We start from the raw sequence: 13,347 nt of genomic DNA, 5'->3' as shown, positions 1-13,347 counted from the left end.
GGTCATAGCCCATCTCATCGTATAAGGGAACCGTTCAATTGTCTTATCACAGTGGGATAGAAGCTGTCTTTAAGTCTGGTGGTACGTGCCCTCAGGCACCTGTATCCTCTACCCAGTGGAAGAGGAGAGAAGAGAGAATGACCTGGGTGGGCAGGGTCTTTGATTATGCTGGCTGCTTCACCAAGACAATGAGAGGTAAAGAGAGTCCAAGGAGGGGAGGCTGGTCTCCATGATGCACTGGGCTGTGTCCACAACTCTCTACAGCTTCTTGCGGTCCTGGACAGAGCAGTTGCCGTACCAAGCCGTGATGCATCCAGATAGGATGCTTTCTGTTTGGGGGGGGGCCCTTGTTGTCTTTCTCCTACCAGAAGTGTTAAGGTAAGAGTGACGCCCCTGCTGCTATCTTAGTGGCGATCAGCCAGTTCTATAGGTTAGATGCTAAATTTGGCACTGTGACTATGGTTCATTCTTTTCCAAACTGGTCTGGGCGATTACTCGTTGCCTGGGTGTAAAACTGTTGAGCTTTGTTTTTCTTAGTTCTGTCTGAGGCACATTCAAACAGTTGCAGGATTAAGTGAGTACTCATTCTTGGCACTGTGTCAGATTCCCTCTTGAGGGAGTTAAAATGGACTTGCTCGCATCCAATGTCAGTCTGAACTGAGACCACAGTGATGAGCAGAGATTCAAACCCACTGTGGTCCTCCAGGTATAATGAGGGTTAAGTGCAGTAAGACAACCTATGTTACCACCCTCACACTGTTGCTCCAGTGTACTAACTGACTTGTTGCACCAACTGTTCTATACCACCACAACAGCATCAAACAGCACCAGATCTGGAGGCTCCACGCAATACACTGCAAAGCTGCCCAATTGAGGGGACTTTCCCATCCAAGTCTGAGCTAAAGTGGAATCCTTGACCTTTGGAAGTCAGGGAATAATTAACTCACTGCACCTCTGCCGTGATTCAATTGTTGCATTTAGATCCCCTGGTCTTTATGTACAACAGAGCAGATGGTGATCTTGAGGCTTGATATGTTATGTTATGTTCCTTCAATTATAACAAGTTAACTAGTTAATAATTCTTATTTCCACAAGATCACCTCCTGAGGCACCCTGTAACTCTCTTACTCAAGCTTTGGATTTTGCCTGTCTCTATTGCCAGGACCTCCTGAAGAAGTGTCACTCAGCCAATGCAAGCTACCTCTTCCAGCCAGACAAGTTCTACGATATCTGTTATGACACCGGTGACAAGTCCCTTCAGTGCGGTCGGAAGGTAGATTGTTTCAAGCTGTGGCTGATGTGGAAAGCTGTTGGTACTCAAGGGCTGGAGGAAAGGGTGGATCGTGCCTTTGCGTGCACCAGGTTGGTGTAGTGATCAGGACCATGCCTATCTACACTTGACTTTATTCCAATGCTATCTTGGCCAGTTGTTGTTCAAATCCTTCCATGGTATGCTGTACTTCCCTCCCTTAATGTTACACGTGTATGGGAAGATGTTCTGAACATTCTTCCTGCAATGAGGATTTTGGGCTAAATCTGAGGCAAGTTGTCCCATCAGAGTTTATCTTGCCCTCTTCCCAATTTTTCCAGCAAACAGGAGCTGCTCTCTCTTGATCAGGTGCAAAGCAGAGAAGGCAAGAGCCCTAGAATTAAGCTAACCCTTGGTCACTGCTCCATCCCAAGATATTAACTACCCATTATCTCCAGAAGGAGATAAAACTGAATGTTCACACTGCCTCTGGAGTAGTGACTCTGGGGATTACTTGCAGAAACTGCTTGTACCTTCAAACTTGGATGTTTATTTTTCTTTTCCTCTGTTTTAACATTGTAAAGTGTATGGGTGTGTTGTACTAAGTAATGTTTCTGATTTGCATCATTCCACGTTCTCCCATGTCCAACTGGTATAAGGGTGTGTTCTTTAGTCAGCACAGTGGCGCAGCGGATAGAGCTGCTGCCTCACAGCTCCAGAGACCCAGGTTTGATCCTGACCTCGGGTGCTGTCTGTGTGGAGTTTGCACATTCTCCCTGTGACCGTGTGGGTTTCCCTCAGGTGCTTCTGTTTTGTCCCACATTCAAAAGGCATGCCGGTTGATAGGTTAATTGGCCACTGTAAATTATCCCTCATCGGTGGGGGGAGGGGGTGGTGAGTTGAGGGACGTGAAAATAAATTGTGGGGAAATTAGTGTTGGAATGGGATTGCTTTGAGAGACTTAATGGGCTAAATGGCCTCCTATATCATATGTTCCTGTGATTGGGGCCATCTCGGAATAAATGTTATGGGAAGAAACCATTTGCTATCTAGAGGTGTGCGCGCATATGCTCTGCTCCTTCCTGATTTTTTTTCCCCCACGCACAGCATCCGAGTAGCATTCACTGAGAGTGGGAAGGTTGGAACAGCATGTTCTTGCAGTGGAGTGTGATGAAGGTTGGAGCTTAAACCAGGATCTTATACCTTTGCCATTGCATAATATTCTTGCTGACTGTGCTTCAGTGACCTATTGATCTATTCAGTAGCCTATTGACCTCCGAGGATCTTTTGTTCATTTACAGGACATGGGCCTTGCAGGTAAAGCCAGTACTTACGTCCTTAATTGTTCTTAAGGCAGTGGCTTGCTGCCACCTTGAAGTAATTCATTGTGAAGGTACTCCCACAATGATGTCAGTACAGAATATGAAGGGTACTTCAGGACAGTGAGAGACTTGAGAACTTTCATCTGCCTCTCGCCTTTCCTCTTCTGGATGGAAGAGGTCACTGGTTTTTGGAAGTATTGCCAAAGGAACCCAAGTAAATTGAGTACGTCTTGTAGATTGCACACTGCGGCTATGTAGTACCAGTCATGGAAGGAGTGAGGTTATTTTTTTAAAAAGTGCTGGAGGAACTCAGCAGGTCAGGCAGCATCTGTGGAGGGAAATGGATAATCAAGGTTTTGGGTTGAGACCCCTCATCTGGTGAGTGTTCAGAGTGGTGGAAGGGGTGCCAGTCAAGTGGGCTGCTTTGTCCTTGGTGTTGAGCTTCTTGAGTTGTTGGATCTGCACTCATTCAGGCAAGTGGAGTGTGTCCCATCACACTTTGGACTTGTAGATGGTGGCTGTGGGAGTTTGGGCCACTTGCTGCAGGATATACTCTACCTATTCTTTGCCTATGTATTTATATAGCTGGAGATGTTGTCAGCGGGTGACAGAGGTTGTTTAAACTCCAGAGATGGTCATTTCAGGCACTTGTGGAAAGTAACACTTACAGCACCCATTACCCTACATCTGAAAGTCATCTAAGTCTTGCTGTACGTCAGAGTGGACTTCATTATCCAGGGATAAAAACACAATGCTGGAAACACTCAGGTCAGGCAGCACCTGTGGAAAGTTAATGTTCTAGGCCAAAGACCCTTGGAATGGGGAAAGAAGACCAGCTGGTTTTAATTTGCAGAGGGTGGGGGAAGAGAAGAGCATGCCTTGGATAAGGCAAGGTTAGGTTTGCTTTGGGTTAATTTGAAATGAAGTCGTCTCTGTGTGAGAAAACGTGAACAGACAGAGCAAACGTGCAGAAGAATGTAAAAGCTGCAAAATACACAGGTCAGGCCACGCTAATGGAGAAAAAAGACTGATCCAATATTACAGATGGATGACCTACATCAAATGCTTCCTGACTGCTGAATGTTTCCAGTATCTTCTGTTTTTCAGATTTCCAGCATCTGTAGTTTATTGATTTTTTTTTCATGGGAGTTGTGAATAAATATAAAGTTGCGCAGTCATTAGCAAACATCCCTGTTTCTGTTCAGGGAGGAGCTGGAGATGGTGGGGCCTAGGACACTGCCCTTGGGATCACCTGCAGTGATGTGCTGAAGCTGTGTTATTGACCAACAATAACTGTAACCACTATGCTTTTGTGCAAGGGATGATTTCAACTCTTGAGATGTTTTTCCCTTGGTGCCCATTGACTTCAGTTTTACCAGGTCTCCTTGATGCCACACTTGGTCAAATGTTAAAGATGAGTCATTCTCACCTCACCTCTGGAACTTGTCTCTTTGGACCAAGGTTGTGAGTGGCCCTGGTGAAACCCAAACTGGGAACTGGTGAGCAGATTGTTCTGTGTGATGATTGTTCAATGTACTGTTTGCCTTCTATCACCCTGGTGTTATTGTAGACTGCTATGGCAGTAATCGGGCAGATTGGATTTGTGCTGCTTTTTGTGGATGGGTCTTTTCTGGAATATTTTTGCTTAAGTATGTCTTGTCCTGGAGCACAGCTCCTCAACACTACAGCTGGGATGTCACGAGGGTCCCATAACTCTAAGTGTATGTTGGCACTACAACCGGTGCACTTGGCTGTTTCTTAATATAATGTGGCATGTATTGATTGGCTGAAGATTGTGTTTTGTGGTGATGGGAAGAAGTCAAGGTCCACTGCCTTGTCCTTCTCTCCTACCCATGCTGGGCTCTTCTATTGAGGCTGGATCTATTCTCATGGATTCTGTTCATTTGGCTATTGCCTCCATGATGAGACTGGAGAGGTTTGGTCTGTTCTACTTGGTTCTGTCCATACTTGGCATGCTCCTTTTGTGGACTAACTGTAACTTCTCAAGGTAGCACCTCAATCTGGGGTGTACTTGCTATGGCTCCGCCATTGGGCCAGTTAACAGCAGATTTTCTCCCATAGTTGATGTGCTTGAACCACCTGGGCTTTCATTCCAGGTTTGTTCAGTGCTGATTTCCAAATCGCTCTTCAGCAGGGAGGGGTGAATTACTTATCCACATGTCCACTGCACTGCTGTAGCCATGTGGGAAAGTTTCCAATACATCCTCATCCTTCCCACTCCCACATGCATGAGCTTCTGTTTGTTTGCTTCTCCCATCTCCACCACCAACCTATCCCCACAAACTCTTTTGTGTGTCGTTTTGTTATCTATAAGAAATGACTTTCTGTATTTTGTATATCAAGGAGCTTCTGTTTTAATGCCTTTAAAATTTTCCAGGTATTTGGTCAATGAGATGAAAGAGAGAGCAGGTTTTCGACTACTGATGGAGGTAAAGTGACTCAACTCTAATACAGGTATTCCTTGATTTACTCATTTTTGCCATAACGGCATTAGCTCTTTGGGGTATGTGCATCCAGTCTGAAGTTACTTTTCACTAATGAATAGTGTTCAATTCTACATGTAGGAATATGCTGTCCTGAAATGCCAATAGTGAATTTCTCCCAGCCTTTTCAACGTAAAAAATTTCACCTGAATGTTTTCCAGGAATGCATTTCATAAATGAAGGATTGCATAATTGAAAATACTTGCACCCTCACCAAACTTAAGGTAGCCCCAGATCCGTCCCATTTGCCTCTGATATTGTTTGAATAACTGAGCTTTATGCTCAATGACACCTTTTTAGCCCTGGCCTCTCCCATTATCGATCTGCATCTCATTGCCAGTCACTTCAACTCCCCCTCCCACACTATCACAGATACGTCAGTCCTCGGCCTCCTCCACTGCCAGGAGGGTTCCAAGCGCAAACTGGAGGAACAGCACCTCATTTTCCATCTTGGAACCTTGCAGCCTAATGGCATGAACATTGAATTCTCCTACTTTAAGTAATCCCCACCCCCCTCCACCAACCCCCCCCCCCCCCCCCCCCCCACCATGCTGCTTCTTTTCTTCCCTTTCCCAGCCTATCTCTTCTCTATCCCCTTTCTTTCCTCACCTTTTGACCCATCCCCTGGTGGATCTGCTCTCCCCTCCTTCCTGCACCTGCCCATCACTATCTCTGACCTGCATCTACCTATCACCACCCTGTGCCCACCCCACCTCCCCTCTTTTGTCCACCTATCACTGCTCTGCTTTTCTCTCCTATATATCGGGCTTCCCCTTTTCCTATCTTCAGTTCTGAAGAAGGGCCCTGACCCGAAACATTGACCGCCTGCTTTTCTCCATGGATGCTGCCTGGCCTGCTGAATTCCTCCAGCATCATCGTGTTTTTCACCTCTCCCGTTATCTCCTCGCCTTTGCCTTTCTCTACTTCATACAGCTCCATACCTCCTGACCCCCACTGCTGCTTCCTATTACTCCTGAGATTTTTTTTGTGTGGTTGGTCTCTTAATGCCACTAACATCTGTCAACGTGGCATCAGCATCGAAAACTGGTGCAGCCTGTGCAGACTTTACACATTCTCCCTACAAATGTGTGGGCTTCCTCCCACACCCCAAGGGAGTGTTGGTAGGTTAATTAGCTAATGCAAATTACTCTTTAATGTAGGTTAATGGCAAAAATAAAAGTCCAAGGCGAGTTGATGGATATGTGCAAAAAGGGAATAGTTTGCAGGCATTGAGGGATACAAGGGAGGGCAGGGGGGAATGAAACTAATGGGCCAAATGGCCTCCTGTGGCACAACTACCAAATGTTAGGGAAGGAGGCAGGAAGGATAGGGCGAGATGCACAAAACTCAAAAGGAACAGAGTCAGTAGCATTGGAGGTTACAGAGATAGGGAACCTCCAATTGCAAAGCTGTGTCTAACTTCCTCTGGAGCAGGAGAACAAACTGAACTATGTCCCACCTGGAGGTCAGTGTTCGGAAAGGATGTTCCCAGTTCTAATCTACTATCTGTTCTGCCCTCTGCTAAGTTAGGATTCAAATCCCAAATTCCTGTTGGATTAACTTTTTTTTAATGTAAAGCCTTTTGCCTCCCACACTTGTACCTGCTTCACTCAATTTGGAGGGGAAGAGGTGTGTTGCTATAAAATACCTATCCCACAGCACTTTCAAGTGGGTGGCTTGTCTTCGTGTCACAGGCCTACCTTTGGGCCATTTTTTTGTGTCATAGACGTGTAGGCTTTTATTTTGAAAAGTATGATTTCTTGGAGTAAGCTGGAGCCTTGAGTGAGTAAAATCTTTTCTCTTTCAGCCTCAGTGTGTTAATGTCTGCTTCTGGTACATCCCTCCCAGCCTGCAAGGGAAAGAAGAGACCCCTGACTTCTGGAAAGACCTAGGAAAGGCAAGGCTGCATTTGGATTGGCTTTGGTGGCAATCTATCCCTCCTGAAGAAAATTCACTGTGGGAACTGAACTAGGATTTCAGTGCTTTTCGTACTTGGACTTCTCCAGAGAGAATCTGCTCACTGCCAGATTACTTAATTTCTGCCATGCGTATAACCCCCACAAGGGTTTCAGCAGCGCATTGATCATTCATTATATTTATAAATGGATTGAATGACAGATGGACTACCACATCTTCAGCTTTGCAAATAGTGCAGTAGTTGATGCTACAGTCTCACCTGATATCAGAAAGATTCAGCGGGTAAAACTGTAGCAGATGGATTTTGGCATAGCTAAGTGCCAGTTTGGACCAACAGCTAGGAATGAATCATAGAATGGTTACAGGGTAGAGGAGGCCATTTGGCCCATCACGTGCATGCCAGGGCTCCACCAGAACAACTCTGTAGTTCATCAAGACCTTTCTCCATAGTCTTAGTTTTCCTTGCCATCTGTTTATTGAATTGTCTCACAATGGAACCAGTCTTCTGGTTCACGAGCTGTGACTCAGCAGCACTACTTGCTGCACCACAGTGCTAACCACCTCATTCTACCCAAATGAGAATTTTTGAATGGTGACAAACTTGGAACAGTGGAAGTCCAAGAAGATCTTGGAGCTTATGCACAAAGATCACTAGAACAGTTGGGTACAGATACTTAAAAAGCTAATGTAAAGTTAATCTTTATATCTCAAGGGCTGCAATATAAAGGGGAGGGAATTTTGCTACACCACACAGGAGCTTGGTCAGACCACACCTGGAGTTTATGTCCAGTCCTGGGCATCTTGTCTTGGAAAGAGTGTATCAGCCTTGAAAGGAGTGCAGTGCACTCCCACCAGAATATTAGCAGGGCTTTAAGAGTTGGATCATGAGAGAAACACAAAGTAGGCTTGCATTCTGTGGAATGGACTAGGTTGATTTGATGGAGATTTTTATGATTTTGAAAGGAATAAATGAGGTAGCTTGCGAAATTTTCCTCCGGTATGGAAGCTTAAGATAAGGGCACATGATGTAAGAATCAGAGCCAGGCCATTCAGGAGAGAAATGGGAAACACTTTGCACACTGTAGCACAAGTGTTGACCTTGTGTGGTAGGTTAAAGTATGACTCACACTGGACACGGTCATCATGATGCCACATAATGTGAAGTGAGGCAAGCGAAGGTAGTGTTCCCAGTTGGAGCTATGCCTTTTAGGCAGAGGGGGAGAAGGGAATATAACAAAAGGTGGTTGTGTTCCATTATCTATTCTATTTACTGCCCATTTTTCATTTGCTTTTAGGTGGCTCCATTCATCAAGGAACGGATGGTCAAGCAAGGCACCATGATGGTTAGTTACCAGCAGCACGGAACCAATGTGAACTTCTTCAGGCAGGTCCTGATCAGCTCACAGGTCAGCCTGGATGACCTGGACTTTTTCATGGATGAAATTGAGCGCCTGGGAAGTGACTTCCAGCCACAATGATGCTTTGCCCACCCATTGTCTGAAGACTAGTCCAGAGGTTCGGACTGGGTTTAGGTGACCTGCTGTACTCGTTACCCCACCTGCATCTTTATTTTTGGAACACTTGATTTAGGCAGTTTAGCTTGACAAAATACTACACTTTTGAAGGGCTTTTGCTGAATAAAGACAGAGTTGAAGGCTGGTTCTAAGATTTGGATGTGGTTTGAAAGGTTCTACTGGACTGTGAGCCCAGAGCCAAAAGTTGTCCCTCTTTATCTTGCATAGATACAACAAATGCAAGTCCTACGTTTTCATAGCAAAAGGGGCTCTTGAACCTGCTACTGCTGTGTGTTGTAAGCTTCATTCTCTTTGCTGTACCAGCCCTTGGGAGTTTGTGCAGAGGCATCTTTGGCGCAGAGAGGCGGTTACTGTATCCCGCATTTTATTTGGGGATGGAACAGGGGAGTGGAAAACAGGCTCTCTTCAAGCAAACTTCTGGTAACCTCATCCCTCCTCACACCTTGGGGTGCACTTCAGCCCCTGTAGTGCCCACTAGTGGGCCAGCAATTGCCATGTTCTTTCTCTCAAGGAACCCCAGGGCATGGACACATTCCTCTGAGGGGCAGGCAGTGGGTTTGGGCAGACTGCCTTGTGGCCTGCTGTCTGGAACTGTGCATGGTCACCTTGGACAGGGAGATTCCCTGACCACACCCCCTGCTTCTGCACTGGTACCTAGGAGGAGACGGGGCTGAGGTGTGTCCAGAACTTCAGCAACAGCCCACTTAATTATGAAAATGGGTTGCAAACTCTCTCACTTGCATGTGCAGCAGGCTCATCCAAGCTGCAGAGGTCAGAGGAAGCCTGGGAGTGTGAACCATGTTAAAAACTGTTGTTAAGGACTGTTGTGCAGGACTCTGTCTGATTTTCTTCACCCAGGCAGCTCCTTTTGACCTGGGCCAGGCAATAGGGATGGGGAGGGAGTTTACCTGTCTTGAAAATGGAAACTCGGAATCCCTGCAGAGTTGGGTATCCCCACCCCAATGTGTTGCAGCCTCAACAGTCTTCTGCAGTCAGCCACCAACCTCTCGGCATTCACAATAGTTGTTTGTTCTTTAGCCTTGCTCCTCTTCCCACCAGCAAAAGTAGGACAGAAAAAAGAATTCTCTTCTCACTCTCCAACTCTCGCTCCACACTCTCCCCCACACTGCACTGGGTTCGGGAGCTATTGGTCTCACAATCAACCCAGCTCTCCCTTTTTTGTACAGACTGTTAAATCAGTCTCTGCTATCACATCACCACCAGGTGGTGCCTGGAGAAGACTTGATGCATGGTGGTGTCCAAGTCGACCTGGGTCAGCAGAAATTGGATCAACAAACTGCAGCCTGATGGGGAGAGGATGTCTTGTTGGTGACTCTGCAGGTCATTTCTCAGGGGGATGAGTAACCCTGCCAGTGAAGGAAACCTTTGTTCCAAATTATTATTCAATTGGCACTGACTGCTGGACAGTACAAATAAGTGTTCCTCCAGTAAAACACTTAATTTTCCAACCTTTTCTAGCCCTGGATGTGTGTGTGTTGGGGCAGAGTAGGGGAAGCTTTGGTCTGCTTTAAGCAAATATTGTTTTTCATAAGTACTCAGGGCAGTGCTGACCCTGTCCTGGGAATGTGTGAAGGGGCAATGTGGAGGGAGCATTACTTTATATCTATACTTTTACTATAGTTTCCTTGCATATTTACAATATGTACACTTTCTTCAGAATATACACAAGATTAAATCAGGACCATCCTTGTCCAGGACACACTCCAACCCCTGTAGCACCCACAAATCTCAGAAGGCCTCCAAGGTGCCCGTGGACACCGTGCACTCCCTCTCCAGGGACACTGGTGGAATCCCCAACTGCCTGCTGCCTGGACCTGTGAGTAGCCACCTTGGCCAGAACCAGGAGCAGACCAATGAGGAGATTCCCCCTGACCAATCCACCTCCCCCTCTGGGTGCCCAGGGTCAGGAGTGTGGGGCTGCAGTGTGACCAGAGCTTGGGGAACAGCCCCTACAGACACTGAAACAAGGGCTGCAACCTCTCACTCTGTACATACATGAACATGGGCTTCTCTGGGTCACAGAAAAGGCAGGGGGCTGGGGAGTCTGTGAATAAGCTTTGAAAACCTGTTACAGGGCACCACTCTGTGTAACACCCTCCACCCCAGGTCCCCAGTGTAGAGAGACCTCCACTGGGGGACCCCCCCTCTGCAGGGTGACAGAACGGACCACGACGGTGCATCCAGACAGCAGACAAGGACGAGAAAGTGGAGAGTGTGCAAGAGCAGTCCGTACGGGAAGCTCCTCTGCGCAGCGTGGAACGGCACAGGGGGCATCTCCGGGAGATGGCTCGTGTTGTGTGGGACCGGCTCCCGGGGAGGGTTTCGGGCTCTGGGTCCAATGAGCAACTGTGGCCAAGCAGGGGTTAGAATGATCACATTGGGTGACGGGTCACCGTGGGTGTCCCCCTCAACACACAGTGACGGGAAGGCTGGAGACTTCGGCCATGAGACCCAGTGGTGAGCAGCTCATTCCCCCACCGTCTGGTCAGTCCCTTGGTCCGGCCACCCCCACAGACAGAGCCCCTCCCTCCACCAGTGGGGGAGTGTCCTGACTGGAGGAGACCGTGTCCCAGACTATGAATAGGTCTGGTAAGAGACAGGCAACTCCCACAGAGCAGCACGGCTGATGCTCACCGCTGGGATCTGTGTGTCCTCCTGAAGGCAGTGTCCCTGGTGGTAGAAATATACATCACCAGTGCGCCACCTGAGTACAGACACCAGTGACTGACTGCCCTCCCTGACTATGAGATTCAGGACTGCAGCAGAGACCTAGTGTTTCCTGTTGCCCCAGAACAAATCCACCAACTTCTTCTGGATCGAGCTCTGGGTCAACTTTAGGCAGGTCCCTCCACAAATCACTGTGTCCTCGTTGGATGGATCTGGCAAGAACAGGTCCTCGTAAGAGATGGGAACAGAGACACCAATTCTCTCCGGATCGGTAATAGAGGAGCTGCCATCGGCCAGCAGTACCACGAGCTGCTCGTGGGCTCCCTGCCATTTTGCCAACAAGTAGAAGAAGGGTGAGGCGTGGTCCAAATCCTGCAGCACCTGGACCCATGACTGTACATGGGCCTTGCAACCTCTCAATTTGCAGGTCCCTCAGTGCACCCTTCTCCTGATACAAGTGCCATGAGAACAGGCTGTAAGTAGTTGGACTGAGGTGAGAGTCCAAGTTGAGCAACTGTCTTGAGCCACTCGATCTTGGAATTCCACCCCCTTGGTGACCCAGAAGACCTGAATGTTGGCCTTGCCCACATCCCACATAGCCTCATGGGGAGGAATCCCGGAATCGCTCATCCTCCAGCAGCCGGTTGTGAAAGCGCTGGTATGTGGACCCCACTCGTGCACAGTGGTCTGAGCTCCACCCACACCGTGGTCCAAGCACAACACTGGCCACGTGGCATGTGGAGGCTGCCGAGACACAGGAGATGTACGCCTGTGAGCTGTACAGGTGGTCAATCCAAGAGCACCTGCGTCCTTTCCCCCCCCCCCCCCCCCCCCCCCATCAGACCTCCAGGTGAAGGTCCAGCGAGTCAAAGAAGCTGACAGCTCCCTCAACCTCTTTGCCAACACTTGATTAGAGTGATCCCCCTCCTCGGGTACAGATGCCACCCCCCACCCCCCCGAGGATGACACAAACACTGCTGTCAATGGAACTCGAGAGCGGACACATCTCGACAGAAGTGTGCTTACATCACTCTGGGCTGGGGCTGTAAACGTTCACAAAGTGTATCCCACACTGTCCAGACACAGTGAGGTGGAGCAAGCAGCCTGGCACAACATCCTGCACCCCCACAGTCTCTGGATAGACATTCCTCAAAGAAGGTACCCCCCCCCCCCACTGGAATTGCTCGTCCTCAGGCAGCTGGTCGTGAAGGTGCTGGTACGTGGACCCCACTCGTGTGCAGTGGTCTGAGCTCTGCCCACACTGGCGATTCTGGGATTCCTTCTGTTGGTTCTAGATCGCCTGGGGAAGGGGAAAGGGAGCAGGAGGGTTTCCTCCCCATGAGGCTATGGTGGGATGTGGGCAAGGCGTGACTCGGCTTGAGAGGGAAGTGCTCAACTTGGAGTCTCGTCTGGGTCGAGCTGTCGAGGGCCTGGTCCTGTGGCAGATGTACCAGAAGAAGAAGAAGTGCACTGACGGAGTACAAAACCAGCCACATGGAGGTTGCTGAGGCAGTCTATGCAGGATAATTTCACCCCCCCCCCCCCCCCCCCCCCCGCAGTCAAGATCTCCAGGTTGAAGGCGCTGGAGTCAGGAGATTTCACCAGATGTCCAACAAATCAAAGGAGCCAACAGCTCCCTTAACTTCTTCACTGACACTTGACCATGCTAGGGACCGGAGCGATTTCCCCCTCCTCGAGGGTACAGCTGAATCTCCTCCGAGGATGACTCTCTCACTGCTGACATTGGAACTCGAGAGAACAGGCACCTCTCAAAACGAGCATGCTTGCATCACCAGGCCTGGGGGCGTACACGTTCCCAAAGACGCACAGTGAGGTGGAGCAAGCGGCCCAGCACAACATCCTTCACCCCCACGGTCTCTGGCTGGAATGTCGGGGCCAACAAGGTACCACCCCACTGGAAATGGAACTGAGGTGACTCATGTAGACCCCTCCCCACCACTCCAGGAGTGAAGTGGGGTCATCTCCCAGAATGGTGGGTGTTTCCTGCAGGAAGCTCACCACATATCTCCCGTCCCTGAGGACCGGGAGATGGTGAAACCTGTGCAGAGACCCCCTACTACTGTTGACGTTGAGTCTGGCTGTGGTGGCCTTCATGTTAGGAGTACTGTAGA

General features: G+C 48.6%; 1 protein-coding gene across 2 annotated transcripts in view; it reads left to right on the top strand.

Annotated features, from left to right (window-relative positions):
* csad (cysteine sulfinic acid decarboxylase) overlaps nucleotides 1–9,994 on the top strand; it is a 42,405-nt gene extending 32,411 nt beyond the window's left edge. Inside the window, exons 12-15 of one of the 2 annotated variants that reach the window (XR_007955836.1) lie at nucleotides 1,163–1,362; nucleotides 4,970–5,046; nucleotides 6,883–6,972; nucleotides 8,288–8,345. Coding sequence is in view for 1 of the 2 variants with exons in the window: in XM_052009716.1 (XP_051865676.1) it covers nucleotides 1,163–1,362; nucleotides 4,970–5,021; nucleotides 6,883–6,972; nucleotides 8,288–8,470 (525 nt within the window). In the remaining variant the exon portion in view is untranslated. Of the gene's footprint in view, nucleotides 1–1,162; nucleotides 1,363–4,969; nucleotides 5,047–6,882; nucleotides 6,973–8,287 lie in introns of both variants that reach the window. The other variant, XM_052009716.1, reaches the window with a different exon arrangement.
* Nucleotides 9,995–13,347: the final 3,353 nt, after the last annotated feature.

This window comes from Pristis pectinata, chromosome X, assembly GCF_009764475.1.
Source record: "Pristis pectinata isolate sPriPec2 chromosome X, sPriPec2.1.pri, whole genome shotgun sequence".
Taxonomy (NCBI): Eukaryota; Metazoa; Chordata; class Chondrichthyes; order Rhinopristiformes; family Pristidae; genus Pristis; species Pristis pectinata.
This window is presented reverse-complemented; position numbering and strand designations above follow the sequence as displayed.